This window comes from Podarcis liolepis (genome assembly GCF_965112155.1).
Source record: "Podarcis liolepis genome assembly, chromosome: 5".
Taxonomy (NCBI): Eukaryota; Metazoa; Chordata; class Lepidosauria; order Squamata; family Lacertidae; genus Podarcis; species Podarcis liolepis.
Window position 1 is genome coordinate 16,530,468 of NC_139556.1, and position 22,903 is coordinate 16,553,370.

Below are 22,903 nucleotides of genomic sequence, written 5' to 3' on the forward strand. Positions count from 1 at the left end.
AAGTGTGCAGTGCATCCACCTAAAGCACAGATTTACACCAGTTAAGGCTTTAAAAAATTGTAGCATAGCTTCCCTGTAAAGAACAGGACAACTGTTGTTGTTGTTGTTGTTGTTGTTGTTGTTGAATTTAGTATACCGTGTAATGCCCAAATAGACCTCTAAGCAGTTCACAAAGCATAAAAACCAATTACACAACATTGTTAAAATACACAATAATTAAAAACATGCTGCAATCAAAATACACAGTAACACAATCCCATTAAAACGTTACAATATAACCAGCCATTTTAAAAATATTCAGTACAGTAAAACAATCCTATTAAAACTGCACTGCACAAGAGACTTGGGTCAAGAGATCAAGGGAATTCCTATGTAAATAGGTGCATCTTCAGAAGTCGGTGGAATGCCAGCACAAACGGAGTCTCTCTTATTTCAGCAGGGAGTGCCTTCCACAGCTCTGGTGCCATCAGTGGAGAAGCCCATGTCCACATCACCACAGGCTGATAACCAGCAAGCTGTGGTAGGACCGTCTAGATTCCACTTGTTGACCATAATGCCCTTACTGGGCAATGGAGGGGAAGTTAGTTTTCCGGAAACCTGGTCCAGAGTTGCTTAGGGTTTTATATCATGAGGAGTTTGTGGGGGTCAGGATTGCACGCAGATAGAATCATAGAGTTGGAAGGGACCCTGAGGATCATCTAGTCCAAGCCTTTGCAACACAGGAATATGCTGCTGTCTCATACGGGGATCAAACCTGCAACCTTGGCCTTATCAGCACCATGCTCTAACTGACTGAACCATACGTGAGTAATAAGGCCTTAGAAGTGGATTGGTGGCTAATAGGCAGCCAGTGCCTTAGCACAGGCATGGTATGGCGCACCATTCATTCCCCGGGCAGCAGTATTCTGCACCAGCTGCAGCCTGCAGATCAGCTGCAAGGAATACACCAAATATAATGCACTACAGTAGTACAAATGTGAGGTTACCAATGTGTCAATCACAGTGGTCAAGCTATCCCTATCCAAAACAGGGTGCAGTTGATGCAACGGCTGAATCTGTTGATAGGTGTTCTTTGCTTTGGAGGTCTCCTATGCAAATATGGTTCCAATAAGAACACCTCCATATACAATGGGAGGAAGATCCCATTTCAAATTTAAAAGGGAAAATCAGTGGTGACTGTTATTTCACAGGAGCAGTCATGCTCCAGTCAGCTGATCCGTTCACCTAAGCTTTCCCCTCTGGCTCAGGGTGGATTTTTCTTGAACACACTTGCCCCTATCATGCTTAAGAAATCCTGGGGTGGGAAAATTCTCTTTAAGAACTGGGCATGTAAGCAAGGCAAGGTGCTTAAATGGGGTAAGGAGTAACTTAAAGAATTGTATTGTGTATTTATCATAAGTGTCCATTAAAAGGCAGTAAAAGCTTCTGGGTCAAAGATTTAATTCTGATTTAATTTGTGCATTTCTTTGGTTAACAATTCCTAGAAATTAAGGTACAGGTAGACCTTTGGGCTTGGCAACAGAACTAAGGAGATTTCCATTATTTATAAAGAAATTATGCGATTTCCATTCAAATTGTTGGAGCCACCGCAGCAAAACTGTAGACCCACCTAAGCTAGTTAGATACAGTGGTACCTCGGGTTAAGAACTTAATTCATTCTGGAGGTCTGTTCTTAACCTGAAACTGTTCTTAACCTGAGGTACCACTTTAGCTAATGGGGCCTCCCACTGCCGCTGCACCGCAACCACTTGATTTCTGTTCTTATCCTGAAGCAAAGTTCTTAACCTGAGGTACAATTTCTGGGTTAGCAGAGTCTGTAACCTGAAGCTTCTGTAACCTGAGGTACCACTGCACACCCCATTCAGAAGCTAGCACTGTGACCTTTAATGACCTAATAACCTGGATCCTCAAAAAAATCCATTCCCAGTTCAGCGCAAGGTGTCAGGCTTATCTCACACCACTTAATTACATTTCAGTGCTGTGTTTTTGACTGACAGCTGTCCTCAGCATATTACAAAAGTAAAATGAAAACAATGAATTATAACTATATGCATAAATTGCTAATTCAGCTGCTGTGATCTAGGATAAGGCTTCAGTCTGAGAGAAGGAGCCAGCAGCCCACAGGTGAGGTCTTGTGGCCTCTTCTCCTCAGTCCCACTAATCACCAAGTGGCAATTTGGTGGTGGGGGGTCTTAGAATCATAGAATCATAGAGTTGGAAGAGACCACAAGGGCCATCGAGTCCAACCCCCTGCCAAGCCGTAAACACCATCAGAGCACTCCTGACAAGCCTCTGCTTAAAGACCTCCAAAGTAGGAGACTCCACCACACTCCTTGGCAGCAAATTCCACTGTCAAACAGCTCTTACTGTCAGGAAGTTCTTCCTAATGTTTAGGTGGAATCTTCTTTCTTGTAGTTTGGATCCATGGCTCCGTGTTCGCTTCTCTGGAGCAGCAGAAAACAACCTTTCTCCCTCCTCTATGTGACATCCTTTTATATATTTGAACATGGCTATCATATCACCCCTTAGCCTCCTCTTCTCCAGGCTAAACATGCCCAGCTCCCTCTCGTCTTCTTTCTAAGCTAAGTGCCGCACAGGGCAGGGGGAGGTGATTTTTGTTGGGGTGGCAGCTGGGGAGAAAAGAGGAGGCAGAGAAAATTTGGGACAGGGAAAGAGGGAGAATGAGGTGGCTATTAGGGAGAAAGACAAGGTGACCCCAATATGCAGCCTCAGAGATTATCCTGGGAGAATGCTGATCTAGATAAAAAACCACTTCCCCACCCCTGCCTCCAATGTTTGTCTGTTTTATTAAACCTCCCAAAGGAGGTTTTGACTCTGTGGTGTTGACAAATCAAAAATTGTTTTGGAATAATCTTTTGGAATCCAGTGATTTTGTCTGTCTCTAGTGGTCCATGATTACTGTTTACAGCTGTGAACCAAAAGTCTATGGGGATTTGAGTGGGGGACGGATGGACAATAATCCAATAACTCCAGGACCACTTTCCCAGGAAAAAAAGTTTCCACCTTCAACCTAGACCAGGCATAGGCAAGCTCCGGCCCTCCAGATATATATTATGTGAGTCTTTTAAAACTGGTTTAAGACAAGACCAGCCTTTAAACAGAAATATGTCAAAATGCCACACACCTCTTACAAGTCAACCCAATACTTTCTATCCACACATGCTGAATAAAAGCCTGCTTTTATATCTCAAAGGAAAACAAGAGCAGAATATCTGAGAATAGATGCCTGACCCTTCCCTACAATTCCCATCATCCCTAACTCTTGCTAGCTAGGGATGATGGGAGTTGTAGTCCAAAAACAGCTGGAGACCCAAGTTTGGGAAACACTATAGGGCAGGCATGGCCAGACTTGACCTTCCAGATGTTTTGGGACTACAACTCCCATCATCCCTGGCTAACAGGACCAGTGGTCAAGGCTGATGGGAATTGTAGTCCCAAACATCTGGAGGGTCGGAGTTTGCCTATGCCTGACCTAGACAGCTCCATCCACCCACTGGGTCATTCTTCTAGCATCTGCCTTGTGAACTGGTAAGTGGGCAGAAGAAATGTTCAGTGCTGGGGTTTGGGATTTCCAGCGCCTGAATACAGCAAAGATCCCAGAGAGGCAATAGGGTTGCACTGGTAAGTGTGGTCGCAAAAGCGAATGGGACATTGCAGGTGCACAGTTGTGTGTTGTGAATTCGTCACAGTTGCTCTGTGTGCAATCACTTCTGCCCCCATGCCTTTTGGGTAACTTCCCTTCTTTTGTATTGCTTCTTCTTGTAGTCCTGTCCCATTCCAGGGAAGCTACACCGTTCATATCTCCCATCAAGATTGTATTTTCCTTCAAATATTTAAATAGGATTTCTTCAAGTCTCTTATAAAAGTCAGGTTTTTTTCCTCATTTGGTGCATATACGCCTATTAACATTATTTTTTCTCCTTGTGATGTTATCTGTATTATCAATATTCTTCCTTGCTCATCTTTAAATAATTGCTTTGGATCTAATTCTGGTTTTATATACATTACCACACCTCCCTTCTTTCCTACGTCAGAGGCCACAAGGTCCTTTCCCAATCTTTTATTGATCAGAATTATTCTATGTCTCTTCACAATATGCATTTCCTGAAAGCAGATCACATCCAAATTTAACTTTTTTACCACATGTTCGATCTTATTGCATTTAGTTTCATTGAGTCCATTTACATTCCAAGTTAAGATTTCCAACACCATCTTGTCCTTTATTTATCTCTCTTCTCCACTTCTGTTGGTTCTTCTTCATGTCCTGCCACCAAACCAAATGCTCTTTCTCCTGATAATTCTTTTCCATATTTTCCATAGGGGTATTTTCTAATACTGTAGATGTAGAAGTAGACTTTGAAAACAGGCAAGTAATGCTTACAAAAGTCTCCAGGTACCACAGCTGTTGGGCACATGTGTTTTGTATTCTTCCTCATTGCCCCTGGTACATGAAGCCATTACTGCATTGTTCCTTTCTTTTCACAGTACAACTTTTATAAAGAGCCCAATTTTATATTAAGCCTGATTTTTGTAATCCCCTTTTTTTAAAAAAATAGAATATGGAAAAAGGGATACAGAGATTACTATCAAATATCTGTTTTTATCGGAACTAAAAAGTTTATCTAATTAAAAACACAAACCAAAAAGAAAAGAAAGATAGAAAGAGGGGTGATAAAGGGAAAAGAGAAAGAGAGCGAAATTAATGAAAGAAAACAAGAAAAGGAGAAAAAGTTAAGAAAATAAAGAACTTCCAGTTCTTCACCTGTCAGCTATATATAAGTTATTAAATTCATCCATTCCAATATAACACCCAGCAAAACTACTTTCTATGAACCAACAATATCTTCAATCCACAAACCCAAATGTCGTTAATTCATTTTCTTTTTCATGCAAAAAGTCGATAAGTGGCTTTCATTCTTTAGCAAATGTTAGCAAAAGCTTTTCTTTGATGAAACATGTCAAATCTGCCGTCTCAGCTAAGTCCAATAATTTTAACAACCATTCCTCCATTGTTGGTAATGACGTGTCTTTCCATTTTTGTGCATATAAAAGTCTCACCACCATAATCATATATTGGAACCTATGATTTTTGCAATCGCAATGAGAGTGGGTTGGAAACTGGACTCTATGGAGAAACCGGGAACAAGAAGTATGGCGTACAACCACGCCTCGTCTTAGATGCACTTTCCCTCCAAAGGACATAAATTAAGCCCATCAGTTTTCTGAAGGAACTGGTGCCAATTCCTGTTCAGAATTGTTTAGCAGCTGAATTCGTGACCCCTTACTGTGGTCCAGAGTGATTTAGTTGGTGTGCATTTGTGGCACTAGCAATGTCTCACTTCTTAGAGCGCTTCACTTCCCAGATTTATGCCGGTGGAACGATTCAATGGGATTTCCAATAATCCAATGGAAAACAATATTGTAGACTGGCCTTTAATAAAGAAAAATAAAGCACATTCTACTCTCGGCAGGCAAGGTGGCTATCGTGAGCATCCTCCTTTGCTCATCCCTTCCCCCACCAGAGAAGATGCTGATCCCGACATTTCTACTTGTCCTGTTGATGAGCTTTCTGTGCCATAAGTAATGGGAGGTCTTGATTAATCCCTGCTGTGACTTGCTGGGGAGGCCATCTACTGCTGAGCAGCTTCTTAATCACCCCCTTTTTTTGCCAGATGCTGCCAAAGCCCATTACTGCTATCCCATAATCTCTTGCTCTTTCTGTGCTGAATGATGAGAGTAATTGGTCCTTGCCCTCACTTTTAACAAAGCCTCTTTACGTTCGGGCAGCTTATTATGGCGGCTTCTGGCTAAAATCTTCGGGGCCATCTTGAAGAAAATGCTGCAGATAGTTGGGACTGTCAGAGGCGGAGAGAGAAGATCTGGGGAGGTGGGTTGGGAGGCAGACAGATCTCGCACACTACACTGGGAGTGTTTCCTGCACATCCCACTAAAATGGACAGAAGCTTTACACAACCATTAGTATGGACCCACTAGAGATAGGCGGAGGACCCATTCTCATTTATAAGCCTCAAGCACCAACGTATGTTGGGTGAGTTCAAGATATTCTCCATGGCTACTTCATGCTGGATGTTGTTTCTATGTGGAGAGAGCCTCTTCACATAAGGGACCACATAACACCGGTCCTGGGAGATCTGCATTGGCTCCCAGTACGTTTCCAAGCACAATTGAAAGTGTTGGTGCTGACCTTTAAAGCCCTAAACGGCCTCGGTCCTGTATACCTGAAGGAGCGTCTCCACCCCCATCATTCTGCCCGCACACTGAGGTCCAGCACCGAGGGCCTTCTGGCGGTTCCCTCATTGCGAGAAGTGAGGTTACAGGGAACCAGGCAGAGGGCCTTCTCGGTAGTGGCGCCCACCCTGTGGAACACCCTCCCTTCAGATGTGAAGGAAATAAGCAGCTATCCTATCTTTAAAGGACATCTGAAGGCAGCCCTGTTTGGGAAAGTTTTTAATATTTAATTCTGCACTGTTTTTAACATTTGATTGGGAGCCGCCCAGAGTGGCTGGGGAAACTCAGCCAGATGGGTGGGGTATAAATAATAAATAAATTATTATTATTATTATTATTATTATTATTATTATTATTCATCAGCTTCCCAACCTGAGTACTTGGAGGAGCAGAATAACCATGCCGCCATTCCTCATATCTGATGAATGGTACATGTGTGCTCTTTCTTTCCCTGAGATTGATAGTACATCACAGCACCAAGTGTCCCTATTTTCCAGGGACAGTCCCAGATTTACAGAAGCCCTCCCAGTTTTGGATTTGGTCCTGGAATGTCTTTCTTTTCTTTTGGCTGTCCCTATTTTCATCGGAGAAATGTCAGAGGGTATGGAGTTACATGACTCCCAAGCCAAGGAGATAAGTAACTATACAACCTATAAGAAGACATCTGAAGGCAGCCCTGTATAGGGAAGGTTTTTTAAAATGTTTCATGTTTTTGTTGTGTTTTTGTATAACCTGTTGGAAGCTGCCCAGAGTGGATACAGCAACCCAGTCAGATGGGCAGGGTATTATTATTATTATTATTATTATTATTATTATTATTATTATTATTATTATTATTATTTGTTGGTACTAAAGGGTTAAGAGGTAACAAGTCGCTCTAATCACTGAGCAGCTGGAAGTCATTAAGCATCCAGTAATGTGAGTTAGTTTGTATAAATAATCAGTTCACCCGTGTGTGTTTTTTCTCTCTCTCTCTCCCCCCCCCCCCTTGACCTGACTCGCAGACTCAGTTTGTGGCCATGGGCGTGTTTGCTAATATGAGTTAAGTTTAGAGTAAAGTTTTTCTTTATGCCGGAGATAAAAGCATGTGTGCTTTATCGCCAGGGTTTTTCTTTTGTAAATAAAGTTTTTTTTCTGAGTTCCAAAGTGCTTGCTCCAGGATTCTTCATTGAAAGGTACTGACTCTCCTGCCTTCTTCAACCGCTACACGAAATTCTCTGCTGAGATAAGATTTATGGCATTGGAAGCGCACTGGACGTTTACTTAACATTAAACTAATTAAAGTTTAATGGACATTATTATTATTGAATAGGACATCCCTATTTTGATTGGAGAAATGTTGGAGGGTATGAGATTAATGGGATCCCCCCCCCCCCATCTAGAGTTTCACAAACCTAGAATTAACTATCGGAAACTCAAGGCAGTAAAGATATGAGATGATCAGAGCCCCACCGAACTTAAAGCATGGGAAGTCCCAATAAAAATTTATAATTTTGCAGAATATTTGGACTATATGATACGTATTTGTATAATTTGGAATATTTAATGTGATCGGATTGGATTGTTAAAATGGAAAATTTAATAAAAAATTGTATTTTTTTAAATAGAATTAACTACTTGTGGCAAAATTAATGAAGGCTGTCTTGCAGTCAGCTGTTCAAAGGAAAACATGGTTCCCATTCTTGCTGTTCTCTGTTTTGTGGAGGGATGGGGTGACTAAAAATCAGCCCTCCTGTCAAGGAAATATCTCATTACTCACCCAGTGTAAGATATTCCACCTTCTCCTTCTTTAGTTTGTCTTTTCATCCAGTGAAGCCAACAGCTCACACGTGTGTGTGTGTGTGTGTGTGTGTGTGTGTAAAACAAAGCATTAATAGAGAAATGTAGCATAGTAACATACTGGCTGAGAGAAATGAAACACCTTGAGGTATCAGTTACAGATAGGTAGCTGTGTTGGTCTGCCATAGTCAAAATAAAAAAATTCCTTCCAGTAGCACCTTAAAGACCGACTAAGTTAGTTCTTGGTATGAGCTTTCGTGTGCATGCACACTTCGTGTATCTGAAGAAGTGTGCATGCACACGAAAGCTCATACCAAGAACTAACTTAGTTGGTCTTTAAGGTGCTACTGGAAGGAATTTTTTTATTTTGACCTTGAGGTATGTGACAGTTAACCACTTTTTTTTAAAAAAACTGACAACCTGGAGGAGCCGGTTCTAGATTCTAGATTGCAGCATAAAAGCCCTGCCCACTAGAGGCCGGGTATTCTATTAATCAGATAAGGCTTCTCCAAACATTATCTGCATAACTGAACAACTTAGGTCAAGGTTTACCTCAGGAATCGCCTGAACCCTTATACCCGAGTTGGCGAGGTTCACTTGATAACAAGAAATAGTATCGTTGGCCCATTTTTGTGGGGCACTTTGTCACTAGAGGTTCAGCGGGCACTTTCTGTTTAAACTTTTGAACGCCTGCAGTATGTTGTAGTGCTTAGTGTGTCAGACTAGGACCTGAGTGGCCCGGGTTCAAATCCCCACTCGGGTACGAAGCTCCTTGGGTGACCTTGGACCTCTCGGCCGAACCCACCTAACAGGGTGGCTGTGGGGATAAAAATGGGAGGAAGGGAACCGTGTACGTCACCTTGATCTGCTTGGTGGAAATGTGGGGTATAAAAGGCAATAAAATACAATACATAAACCTTTTTCTACTCTGCCAGGCCTGTGCAGCCAACTAAGAATACATCTTTCTGCACTGGTTAATTGATGTCTGTAGTTAACATTTTTCTGTTGTGTTATGCATTTTTTGTTGTAAATTGCTTTTGTGAATGAAATAGCAGCCTATTAATGTTTTAATAAGTAAAATAAAATCATTTTGTTTTAGAGATTTTTCCAAGAACGGGATGACTGGGCAACATAATGCAATTTCAAAGTAACTCACTCACAAGAATGCTTCCTTATAGGAAGTTATTTTGTGAAAAATAAACCATGAAACCTAGTAAAAATTTATATACATTTTTGCCCTGATCACTTTTGCCTCTGGCCCTGCCCATCACTGCCATGTGGGGCTCAGAAAGTTGCGCAGAAGAGAATGTGGCCTTCAGGCTGGAAAAATGTTTTCCCCCCCCCTTCTAAATTTAAAATCATGGAGTTAGAAGGAACCACAAGGATCATTCTAGTCCAACCCCCTTCAATGCAGGAATATTTTGCCAATGCGGGGCTTGAACTCACAGCACTGAGATCAAGAGTCTTGTGCTCTACCAACTGAGCTATCCCTCGTTCCCTGCTCCTTGTTCTCTAGCCTTGTTTGTGGACTCCTGCAATGTAGGTTCAGTTTGCAAGCTCTCCCTCCCTATCGCAGCGTGTCTCTAAATCAAATGTGCCACTGAGAACCTCACCTCTGACTTTTTGCTATCGCTTTCAGGGCCACATAGCACAGCTTACTCCCGCTGGATTTCTTACCTCAGCGCTGCTTGGGAAGTTCTGCTCCTGCTCCTCGCGTTTCCCCGTTCGGCTCCGAATCTGTTTCGCCTGCTCCAGGATGTCCCAGGCAGGAGCAGTCATGTGCTTCCACCCTGAGGGAGACCACGCCATGTCCCCTCAGCGCTTTGCCCGAGAGCTGAAGAGGAGGCCTTGGCTGTCGCCATCCAAGAATGCCGAACCTGCTGCCTTGAACCCCCAGCACTGCCTCACGCCCAACCTCAACGCTGGCAGGATCCACCTCCTCCGCAAGGGGCTCACCGTGGAGGCCAAGCGCTCCCAACTGGGGATGTATAACAGCACCGGCTCCCTCATCCGGAAGGTCACGGAGATGGGTTACCTTGGCAACAGCAACTGCCCCAACTCAGGGAGAGTGACAGCTCCATGCACACCGCTGAGGAGCAGGCCTCCGCCCTCGCTGGGCTCTCCAGGCAGCCGCATCCCCCTGGTCACCTCAGCCCCCGGCGGTCAAAGCTCTGTGGTGACCTTCCGCTTCATCGAGAAGGCCAGCGTCAAAACTTTAAATGGCCTCCCTCTGGTGGAGTCCAGGAAGGAGAGTGGCCTGAGCAGGAGTCTGGAGCTCGGGGAAGCCCTCCATTTCGGAAGCCCGGCAAGGAAGCAGGGAAGCGGTTGCCCCGTGGCCCAAAATCCGCATTCCCCACAACGTAACGCCGCAGCGTCCCCGGAGCCTGTCGCTCAAGAGGCAAACGAGAGCATCAAAGTGAAGACGAATGAGTCTGTCTTGGCCGGTACTGGCCCTGCTGTGGAACAGGCCCCACTGGCCCTCAGCGGTAAAGGCCAGGAGCACCTTAGTCATAAGCTGAAGCTGGAGACATCTGCTTCGGACCCTCTCCTGGCTGGAAACAGGTTCCTTTTGGGAGCACAGTCTTCCCTGAGCCTGGGCAATGGGAGCCCACATTCTCTCAATGCCAACTGCCTCTCCAGCTCCCTTACCAACGGCATGATCAGCCCTTCCAACGACATCTCAGCGCTCCGGAGAAGCCCACAGAGCGGGGAGTCCCAGTACCAGGTACTTCAGAGTCCCTTCCTTGCCAGGAATGGCATCTCCTCTGCCCCTTATTCCTACATCTTCCTCCATCTCATGCAAGGAACCTCACAAATAAGCATTTTCTCTCTCTCTTTTCTACAGGGGAGTCCATGGGCATATTCCCGAGAGAGCTCCGCCCACGCCCAGCGCATCGCCAAGGCTAAGTGGGAATTCTTCTATGGCTCCCTGGACCCTCCTGGAACAGGTAATGAGCTCGATGCAAGTACTGGTAGGGGAGAGCATTTGCATATATGAAAATCAGCATCTCTTCAGCATTCGACCCTCAAAAATGGTGTCCTGGCGGAGGTTCCACATACGGTACTGTTGTGGATGCAGTCACAGCAGGGGCGCATTTGGATGCTGGCGGTTGCTGACTTTTGTCCAGTGTGGCTGCCAGATTCAGACAACGCAGGAACGGTAGACGTGCACCCTTAGATAGCAGGCTTGAAATGCAAAATGGGCTCTCATTAGCTGGGCTGCTGGTTGGGTGGTGTTAAGCTGAAATTCAACAAGGAAAATATGTAAGGAGAGAAGAATCGAATGCATGGGTGTGGAACAAGGCAGAGGTAGCTGTGGAAAAGACCTGAGATGAACAGGGGGACCCTCGTCCAACCCTTTGTAGGTGTTGAAATGTGAATTGCAGCATTCACTTCCTATGAGGAAGTGGACCTACCATTTGCTAGAGATCCTGAGAAACTCCTCCTTTTGCATAGGTATGGGATATTACGTGCAAGGGCCTAAGGGCTAGGAAAGCTGGAAGTGGTTTTCCATAGCGTCCTCTCCAGCTATTTTTCCTGGGATATGCCCCAGAAGCAACTGATACACTCTATACTTCCTGCTGGAGGTGCTCCTCATTCAGACTCTGTTACAGCTTTTTAGGTTGTGATCCACCCTGAGATCTACAGGTATAGGGTGGTATACAAATTTTAACAACAACAACAAGCTCTGTAAAAGTGGAGAGATGTGCTCTCTCCCCCTGGAATACGTTCCTTGCAGTGTCTGGATAGACAGTGGTTGCGTTTGCACATCATGCTAAGACAAACCGTGGCTTAGTGCTGCCTCTCGAAGAGGAATCTGCAGCCACTTTGTTTCTTCCTGGACTTTTTAAATAAGTGCAGCAGCTAAGACAAGGTTTGGTTTACTGCATCGTCTGAACCCAGAGCATGGCTACCATATTTTTCGCTCTATAAGACGCACCAGACGACAAGACACACCTAATTTTTGGAGGAGGAAAACAAGAAAAAAAATATTCTGAATCTCAGAAGCCAGAACAGCAAGAAGGATCGCTGCGCAGTGAAAGCAGCAATCCCTCTTGCTGTTCTGGCTTCTGGGATAGCTGCGCAGCCTGCATTCGCTCCATAAGACGCACACACATTTCCCCTTACTTTTTAGGAGGGAAAAAGTGAGTCTTATAGAGCAAAAAATACGGTAAGTATCTCTCCACCTTAACCACAATCCATAGCCAGAGTTACAAGAATGATCCTGAGTTTGGGCAAAATGCCAAGTTAACTGTAGCCTAGCTGCCATCCTAGGGACATGGGTGGCGCTGTGGGTTAAACCACAGAGCCTAGGGCTTGCTGATCAGAAGGTTGGCAGTTCAAATCCCTGTGATGGGATGAGCTCCTGTTGCTCAGTCCCAGCTCCTGCCCACCTAGCAGTTCAAAAGCATATCAAAGTGCAAGTAGATAAATAGGTACCGCTCCAGCAGGAAGGTAAATGGCATTTCTGTGCACTGCTCTGGTTCACCAGAAGCGGCTTAGTCATGCTGGCCACATGACCCAGAAGCTGTACACCGGCTCTCTCGGCCAATAAAGCGAGATGAGCACCACAACCCCAGAGTCGGTCACAACTGGACCTAATGGTCCTTTTAGCTGCCATCCTGCACTAACCTCAAAAGTCAGGGGAGGAGTGAAGCAGGGATGAGCTACTCTCTGGGAGCCATTTGTGAAGTCACAGTAAGCCATACTCTGACTTAGCAGTGATATGCAAACCAGGTCACTGTGCGGTGAGGAAGGGAAATATTAACTAAGAGATTGACAGTGTTACATGAGAGGCCTGGTACCCTCTTGGTTTTGGGCCACAGTTCCCATAAGCTCCAGTTGGCATGGCCATGCTGGCAGGGGTTGATGGGCGTGGTAATTCAAAAGCACCAGGAGGGCACCAAGTTGGGAAAAGCTAGGCAAGAACCTTTCCTTGCAAGCAGATGCTGTGACTGTGGGCAGACAAAAAAGGAAAAGAGGCTGCAGGGACAAAAGGGAGCAAATGGAAGCGTTTCCATCCCCAAAAATCTACCCAGCGGAGCAACACTTGTGAGTGATGCACATCTTTCTTGACTGCACAAAGAACGGTCCACAAACATACAGCGACCAAGTGGAGCGATGTAAAAGAAAGGAATGGCCTCATCCGTGCACAACCTCAGTCGCCAGGGAAGTATGTGACATGGCAGAGTGATTGCATGAACCTTCAAACAAAGAGGAGAGCGGGTGCTTACTGATAAGATATTTTTATCAGTAAGCACCAGAGCCTGCCGTGCTCTTTGTTTGATTCCGCCTGGTGCTTCTTAACCCCCTTCCTGCAGGCTGATTGTGTCAAGCTGCCTAATGCTGCATCCATAAATATTGGCCCATCTAGCCTAAGACTGACTAATAAAGTCTCAAGTAGAGATTATAAAAAATTAGAAAAATAGTCCAGTAGCACCTTAGAGACCAACTAAGTTTGTTCTTGGTACAGTGGTACCTCAGGTTACATACGCTTCAGGTTACATACGCTTCAGGTTACAGACTCCGCTAACCCAGAAATAGTGCTTCAGGTTAAGAACTTTGCTTCAGGATGAGAACAGAAATCGTGCTCCGGCGGTGCGGGGGCAGCAGGAGGCCCCATTAGCTAAAGTGGTGCTTCAGGTTAAGAACAGACCTCCGGAACGAATTAAGTACTTAACCAGAGATACCACTGCATAAGCTTTTGTGTGCATGCACACTTCTTCAGATGCACTGAAACAGAAGTCACCAGACCCTTTTATATAGTGGGAGGGTGGGGTGGGGTATTGACTAATTGCAGTTGTTAACTGTTGTCAGCAGGTTTACTATACCCATTGAGTCAATCACCCATATCCTACTACCCTCCTGAGAAAAACCCCACCCCACCCTCCCACTATATATAAGGGTCTGGTGACTTCTGTTTCAGTGTTTCTGAAGAAGTATGCACGCACACTAAAGCTTATACCTAGAACAAACTTAGTTGGTCTCTAAGGTGCTACTGGACTATTTTTTAATTTTTTATTTCGACTGCGTCAGACCAACACGGCTACCTACCTGAATCTAGAATCAAGTAGAGATGATTATTGTTGTTATTATCTCTTTAGTTATACCCCGCCTTTTACCCTGACAGGGACTCAAGGCGTCTTAAAGATAAAATAAGAACAACTAAATATGGGGGTCGTTAAAAAACAACTCTGTGTGTGTGTGATAGCTATTAAAAACATGAAGATAATTACAGTGGTACCTCTGGATACGAACGGGATCCGTTCCGGAGCCCCGTTCGCATCCAGAAGCAAACGGAACTAGTGATGTTACGTCTGCGCACGCATGTGCTGCTTTTCACTGCTTCTGCGCATGACGTCATTTTGAGCATCTGCGCATGCGCAAGCGGCGAAACCCGGAAGTAACGCGCTCCGTTACTTCTGGGTTGCCGCGGAGCGCAACTTGAACACGCTCAACCCGAAGCACATTCAATCCGACGAGGTATGACTGTACCATAAACACAACCTGGCACCAGCCCCCTCAGTAAAATCAGTCGGTTCCCAAATGCCAAAAGGTCTTCAGCTGTCGGCAGAAGAATAGCACAGAGGGAACTAGTCTGGGTTCTCTGAGGAAGGGAGTTCCAACGTTGTCTGGGAGCAGCCCCCACGGAGAAGGCCCTTTCCCACATCTCTACCAAGCATGCCTGTGAGGGTGACAGGACTGAGAGAAGCTCCCCCCCCCCTTCTCAGAGACCCAGGCAGATTTGTACAGTGGTGCCTCGCAAGACGAAAAGAATCCGTTCTGTGATTCTCTCCGTCTAGCGGTTTTTTTCGTCTTGCGAAGCAAGCCCATTGACAGATTAGCGGATTAGCGCTATTAGCGGCTTTTAGCTGCTTTTAGCGGCTTATCTGCTGATCGGCTCAGCTGATAAGCGGCTTAGCGGCTTAGAAAAAGGGGGGAGGGGAAAAAAACAGCAGGAACTCGCAAGACATTGTCGTCTTGCGAAGCAAGCCCATAGGAGATTCGTTTTGCGAAGCACCTCCAAAATGGAAAACACTTTCGTCTAGCGAGTTTTCTGTCTTGCAAGGCATTCGTCTTGCAGGGCACCACTGTATAAGGGAATATGGTCTTTCAGTGAGCTAAGATGTTTTTCCAAGCCTTGAGCTATTTAAACCATGGGTAGGCAAACTAAGGCCTTCTCAATCCAGCCCGCAGACAGTCCGGGAATCAGCGTGTTTTTACATGAGTAGAATGTGCCCTTTTATTTTAAATGCACCTCTGGGTTATTTGTGGGGCATAGGAATTCGTTCAGTTTTTTCCCCAAAATATAGTCTGGCCCCCCACAAGGTCTGAGGGACAGTGGACTGGCCCCCTTGCTGAAAAAGTTTGCCAACCCCTGATTTAAACAAACAAACAAACAAACAAACAGTAATGAGAAAGAGATGAAGAAACTGCAAGATGAAATGCGTATCTGTTAAGACAATTAACACTGACATTGAAAAATTTGGGATGGACCTTGATGAATGCTAGAATTGGTTTCAATGGACTAAAATGATTAAAAGCAAGAAGGGGAATTTGCAGATATGAAGAACTAATTAGGAAAAGGAACAATAAATGTTTTCCTTCCTATCAATCTTTTCAATTATATCAGTTAGTCCATTACAAAACATAAATATAAAAAATGGGGGGAAGTATTTCATAAAGAGCTTCTGCTTATGATTTTTCCATCACCCCCACAGTCCTTAAAAGATTTAACAGTCTGTGAAATTGGAGTTAGAACTCTGATTACTCCCCAAGCACTATTCAATTTCAAGGAAGTTATGACGATTGAATAATGTGTGTTTTAGCTGATACACAAATAATCACGAAGTGAAAAGGTGGAATTAAATTCTTATTTGAGATAAATTAAATTCTTATTTGAAGGAGGGGGGAATACATAACACCGCACATGCAGATTGTTAAAATATATTAGGGATACAGTGGTACCTCGGGTTAAGTACTTCATTCGTTCCGAAGGTCCGTTCTTAACCTGAAACGGTTCTTAACCTGAAGCACCACTTTAGCTAATGGGGCCTCCCACTGCTGCCGCACCGCCGGAGCACGATTTCTGTTCTTATCCTGAAGCAAAGTTCTTAACCCGAGGTAATATTTCTGGGTTAGCGGAGTCTGTAACCTGAAGCGTATGTAACCCAAGGTATCACTGTACCTTTAAAGTAGCGCTGGAAAATGTGCCCATACAAGGGCAAGTTGCAGGCAGATTTCATTGACCTTTTTGGAGGGGGGCAAAATTATTCATATGGCTTAGGCAGGCCCTCCAGATGTTTTGGGACTACAACTTCCAACATCCCTAGCTAGCAGGACCAGTGGTCAGGGATGATGGGAATTGTAGTCCCAAAACCTCTGGAGGGCCAAGCTTGGCCATGCCTGGCTTAGGGGTGCTTATCATTGCAGAAAGTGGTGTTGGTCTCCTCTCCTCTCCCCCCACCCCTAGCTTTCTCCATCTGTCTCTAAGCTGTCACTATTTTGTGGGAGGGTTTCAAGTTCACAACAGAAATTTGGGTTTGCTCAATTAAAGCGCACTAAAGCATTCTGTTGCTCTAGCACAACAAATTCACTATAAAAAGAAAGAAAGGACAGACTTTTTGCAGTTAGGAATGTGACAGGGAAATGCACTCATAAGTGTGAGATGGACGATTGACCAAAAGGAAGATGTGGAAACACCTCGAGAACAAACCAAGATGAATGTTCAACATAGGCCAGACATAATCTAACCACTGCGTTAGCTCTGTGCGAAGCAAATAAGAATGAATGCTGAATAAACAGGTTGCCTGAAGTAAACCCCATCCCTCTCCTTTAAAAGTTTGAATTGTAAGAAAGAAAATCAGTGTCACTTCAGGAATATTCTGGGAGATGATGATGGCAGCCACCAAAAACAACTGTGCTCATGCAAATATAAAAAATACATCTTTGTCAAGAGTGGTAACTTTAAAAAACTATTTAAAGTAAGAGAGAGAAAGAAGCAATCCATTGTTGCTCACCCTATCCAATTCAAAACAGTCTTCCCCACCCCAACTTAAGGCATGTCTACTCAGAAATAAGTCTTACCATACACTTGGCAAATCAGGATGATGGGATAGCTCAGTTGGTAGAGCACGAGACTTTTAATCTTAATGTCATTGGTTTGAGCCCCATGTTGTGCAAAACATTCCTGCATTGCAGGGGGGTTGGACTAGATGACCCTTGTGGTCCCTTCCAACCCTACAATTCTATGATTCCAACAGGTTCATTGGTGTATAACCTCCCCATAAACAAGTTGAATTGAATGCTCAGTAATGACCAGATATTGTCTGACCTCAGCATAAACTTTGTGCAAGCAAATTGGGATTAATCTCAATAAATGGAGCCTTTAACAAATGTTAAACACTTTAGAATGTGGGGGAACCTGTCCTTTCCTTCCTTCCTTCCTTCCTTCCTTCCTTCTGTTTTTCTTTTTCTTCTCAATTTTTCTCTTTGTCTGATTGGGATACACAGACTGTACTGTACAACCAGAGGTGTTGACATATGGACGCGGGTGGTGCTGTGGTCTAAACCACTGAGCCTCTTGGTCTTGCCGATCAGAAGGTCGGCAGTTTGAATCCCTGAGACGGAGTGAGCTCCCGTTGCTCTGTCCCAGCTCCTGCCATCCTGGCAGTTCAAAAGCACACCAGTGCAAGTAGATAAATAGGTACCACTGTGGCGGAAAGGTAAAGGAATGTTTCCATGCGCTCTGGCTTACATCACAGTGTGCCGTTGTGCCAGTAGCGGTTTAGTCATGCTGGCCACATGACTTGGAAAGGTGTCTGTGGACAAACGCCGGCTCCCTCGGTGTGAAAGCGAGATGAACTCCACAACCCCATAGTCACCTTTGATGGACTTAACTGTCCAGGGGTCCTTTCCCCCCTTTGTGAGTTCCATGATTCTCATGTAAGGCTCAGAGATCCAGCATCTGCCAGGACTTAGTGAGTAGTTTTTATTTGTAACCCGGGATCTCTCTATTCCAGGGATGCGTCCTCATAACGCACCCGATCCTCCACCTCAGCAGCTCAAGAAATCCAACCACCAGATTCAGCCAAAGCCAGATTGGACGGGACCCGAGCATAGCTTGTGCCACGTGGAGGTGGAAATTGAGATGGCTCCACCAGGCAGTGCAAAACCTGGAAACTGTGAAACGGGAATAATCCGCAGAACCATAAAGTACTCGGAGACTGACTTGGATTCTGTCCCTTTGAGGTGCTACCACGAGACCAACATTGATGATATATTGGCTGAGAAAGATGAAGCGGATTCAGCCATCGAGAGCCAGAAAGACAGCGAGAGCAATCCGAGTTTCACGGGAATCTCGGGGAAAGGGTGTGCTGTTCCAGGAGACCCCTTTGCTCAGCACACAAGAGAAGATGATGACAAGTGTCTGAGAAACAAGACACAGGACATTGAAGATGACGAGGTATTCGAAGCCATCCAACAGCATCAGGAGAGGTGAGGGTCTCTCTGGACTGGTCAGTACCAAGCTTGTCCCTTGTAGTGAGCAATATTGTCTGGTTTTGTTCTTACAGAGGTCGAGATAGTAATAATAATAATAATAATAATAATAATAATAATAATAATAATAATAATTTATTATTTATACCCCGCCCATCTGGCTTGGCTTCCCCAGCCACTCTGGGCAGCTTCCAAAAAATATTAAAATACTGTAATACATCAAACATTAAAAGCTTCCCTAAACATGGCTGCCTTCAGATGTCTTCTAAAAGTCTGGTAATTGTTGTTCTCGTTGACATCTGGTGGGAATGCCTTCCACAGGGCTGGTGCCACTACCGAGAAGGCCCTCTGCCTGGTTCCCTGTAATTTGGCTTCTTGCAGTGAGGGAACCGCCAGAAGGCCCTCGGTGCTGGACCTCAGTGTCCGGGCAGAACGATGGGGGTGGAGACGCTCAAAACAAAGCATAGGCTTGACTTGCTTGACTTAGTCTCTTCATACAGAGCTACCTCTTTCCTGTTAAGGCTGGGTTGGGTCTTGCCAAAGCTCATCTGGGGGACCTTTTCAGCCATTGAAGCTGGTGACAATTGTCATTATGAACTTCTCGGGCACAAAGTGGAGGCGGAGCGAAGCAGCTTCCCATTGTGTTGCTTCAATACTGCGACACTTTGGTGCTGCAAAGGCACTGGTTGTCTGCAATTAGCTTGACTTGCTTGACTTAGTCTCTTCATACAGAGCTACCTCTTTCCTGTTAAGGCTGGGTTGGGTCTTGCCAAAGCTCATCTGGGGGACCTTTTCAGCCATTGAAGCTGGTGACAATTGTCATTATGAACTTCTCGGGCACAAAGTGGAGGCGGAGCGAAGCAGCTTCCCATTGTGTTGCTTCAATACTGCGACACTTTGGTGCTGCAAAGGCCCTGGTTGTCTGCAATTAGCTGCAGCAAATTAGAAGAGCTGTTCCACACAGCATATTCCCGATAAAGCAAATCTCACAGTGTCCATTTCCATTGGCAAGAATCTATTATATATCCATTCTTTTGGGCAAATGCACCCTTCTTCCCGCAGCTATCCCTTTGTTTTCTTCTTTCTTTTGAAGTAGCTTCTGTTTCTAGCACTTTGGCAGCTTCCTTTTCACTCATATGGGTGATGTTCCTGAATCAGCCCTTAATTTCCCATGTGAGAGGAGTTCATTGGAATCTTCTTTCTCTAAACTCAAACATTAACCCAAAAGTAAAAGGGAGAGAGAAAATTGTGTCCTCTTTGAAGCCAGACCAATTGCTCATTAATTATTTCATTTTCAGTATCACAGTGGCAAAATTCAGCTCATAAAAACTAAATGACGATGATGATGATGATGAACAATTGTTCTGGCCGCAAGAGGAAAGTACAATAATTAAAATTGTCCCTCTTTGAAGTTACGGGCTGACGGGCAGATTGAGGGAAATAAATGCTGGGTATGTCAGTGAACAGGAACCAACCACTTAAAGTGACAGAGGCTGGGGCAGAAAATTAAAGGTTCTGGAAAGTCTCAACAGCACTGTGAGATTTGGACAGGCTAGGCTGCAGTTGCGTTTTAACTCAAAACAATTGCCGCGAATCAGGTCAGAGAAAAGGTAGGCAACAAAACAGAGGCTAGGACGCAACAGATGGCAAGGTTGCTACCTGGTTACTTTGGGAAAACTCAATGAACAAATGATGTTGAGATGCAAGACAAAGGGTGGAATGCAATGTCGTACTGAAGAGGTTGTGTCATCAGTGCAAACATTTCTGCTTTCAAGGTGGAATTATTATTATTAATATTATTTATTGGATTTATATATCGCCCTATACCCAAAGGACGCGGGTGGCGCTGTGGGTTAAACTACAGAGCCTAGCACTTGCCTATTAGAAGGTTGGCGGTTCGAATCCCCATGATGGGGTGAGCTCCCGTTGCTCTGTCCCTGCTCCTGCCAACCTAGCAGTTCAAAAGCACCTCAAAGTGCAAGTAGATAAATAGGTACCGCTCTGGCGGGAAGGTAAACGGCGTTTCCGTGCGCTGCTCTGGTTCACCAGAAGTGGCTTAGTCATGCTGGCCACATGACCCGGAAGCTGTACGCCGGCTCCCTCGGCCAGTAAAGCGAGATGAGCACCGCAACCCCAGAGTTGGCCACGACTGGACCTAATGGTCAGGGGTCCCCTTTACCCTTTATACCCAAAGGTCTTAGGGCGGTATCTCCTCCCTCCACCCTGTGTGCTGTTCTGGAGGTTCTCCAAGCAGATTTGAGGAGGGTACAGAGGCATACAGGGGAATTTGGGGGGGGGGAGGAAGCCCCATTGCACTAGCAGGAATCCTTGCGCTGGCTTATGCAAGCACAACAACTTAATTGAATCGTGCACTAACCATCTAATTACACACACACAGGGGTGTGTGTAGGGTTTTGGAAACTAAGGAATTCTTGTTCTCTAGAGCAGTGCTCCCCAACCTTGGGCCTCCAGCTGTTTTTGGACTACAATTCCCATCATCCTTGACCACTGGTCTTGCTAGCGAGGGATGATGGGAGTTGTAGTCCAAAAACAGCTGGAGGCCCAAGGTTGGGGAACACTGCTCTAGAGGTCCATGAAATTCCTTCTGGGAATGTTGAAAGACTTTCCTATTTGTTTTGGCATTCAGCAACTGAAGGTGAGATAAATCACTCATGATCAAATATACACATATATTTGTATTACTGGGTATGCCCTCCATCCCCGCAAAAAAAGAGAGTTCTTAACCTGTCCTGAGCCCATGGGGAAAAATATTTATTAAGATTGTCAGCAGGATAGGCCAGCTCCTGAGACAAGGTGAGGCGACCACCTCAGATGGCGACATCCACAGGGGCAGCAGATCTCAATGTAGATCTTTATTCCTTACTTGTTGCTGATGTAGACCTTCACTTCCCGCTTCTTCCCTCACAGGGGAGGCAGATGCCATTTTGTGGTCTGCCTCAGGTGCCAAAATGTCTTAGGCCAGCCCTGACTCTTGGTATACCCACAAGCATGTCTTGGCAGAGTGGGGATAAACTCACCTTTTGCGTATTTTGTTTTTAGGGAAGCTTTTGATGTTTAGTAGACTATTGTATTTTAATATTCTGTTGGAAGCCGCCCAGAGTGGCTGAGGAAACCCAGCCAGATGGGTGGGGTAAAAATAATAAATTATTATTATTATTATTATTATTATTATTATTATTATTATTATTCCCCATGGAAACCCTGTTCCTTGCTGCAGACTCTGCACTCCACTGATTATGAGTAGAAAAAGCAGCTGAAATTCATTTTCTCTGGCTATGTCAGATGTGGCGCCTTCCTTTTGACCCTGAAAATCTCAGCTCTCCATGAAAATGCTCCATACATGCTAAAGTGTGCTGATCTCAGTAGTCTCAGCAGACTTCAGATTCCGACTGGATTTTAAAGCCTTGTTTCGGCATAGCAAGATCCCTGTCTAGGCAACGGTATCCCTGTATAGTGACTCCCTCTGTCGGCAGCTGAGCTGTCAAAGCACGCACAGAGTTTTTGGTCCTGGCGGAAGGGGAAGAGAAGCCATTGAAAGGATTTGAGGAAGGGCAAGTTGAATGGTTTGAACAATGGAGAGATGTGAATAGTTTTGATGGCAGAATTGTGCCTAGAGGTAGAAAGACTGGGGTGTAAAAAAAAGGAGGTCAGAGAGAAGTCTAGCGATGACCGGAATAATATCCCCTATTTCCAACTTGCTTGCAAAAGCAAAAGAAGCAACTGCAGAATAAAAGTGGCTCAATGCCCATGGCTTACTCTGCACCATTTTCCAAGAGGGAGAACATTTTAGTAAACAGCAGTGTCCTGACCTCCCCTCTATGAATTACAGATTTGGTGTAGGACATTTAACCATTGGCTTTGCCTAAATTTAAACCCCGCTGGTCTACTACCCTTAGTATTGCAAGGTTGTCAGTAGAGGGCTTGGACTAAAATTGTCAACCAAAATCTTTACTTTCCTGGTTTATCACCACAACAGTTATTAACCCTGGGCTTCAGTAAAGCAAATAATTTAATTAGACAACACCTGTATGATCTTGAGCGACAGAATAATCTGGCCACAATAAGGAAATCTTGTCTGTGGTATGATTATTTTCCAACTAGTCATTTTGACACTTTGGCACCCAATTTGCAAAATTTAACAATTCCAAAATACAGACACACTGTCACTTTCACAAGATAGAATATACTGCCTTTGGCTCTACTTGAGGGTTGATTTCAAAAAATTCCACCAGAAAAGCTACCATGTCCCTGTGGAGATGGCAGTATTGAGTCCGTGACTCATGTGCTTCTGGCTTGCACTCTTTATAAAGATTTGAGGAGTGAGGTTATTACC

At 44.8% G+C, this 22,903-nt stretch overlaps 1 protein-coding gene across 3 annotated transcripts in view; it reads left to right on the forward strand.

The window, feature by feature from the left end:
• The window catches only part of PSD (pleckstrin and Sec7 domain containing), a 118,883-nt gene that overhangs the window by 18,528 nt on the left and 77,452 nt on the right, over positions 1-22,903 (forward strand). For all 3 annotated transcript variants that reach the window (XM_083502389.1, XM_083502390.1, XM_083502391.1), the window contains 3 exons: positions 9,689-10,774; positions 10,895-10,997; positions 18,072-18,546. In XM_083502389.1, the coding sequence (XP_083358515.1) occupies positions 9,689-10,774; positions 10,895-10,997; positions 18,072-18,546 (1,664 nt within the window). The remainder of the gene's footprint in view (positions 1-9,688; positions 10,775-10,894; positions 10,998-18,071; positions 18,547-22,903) is intronic.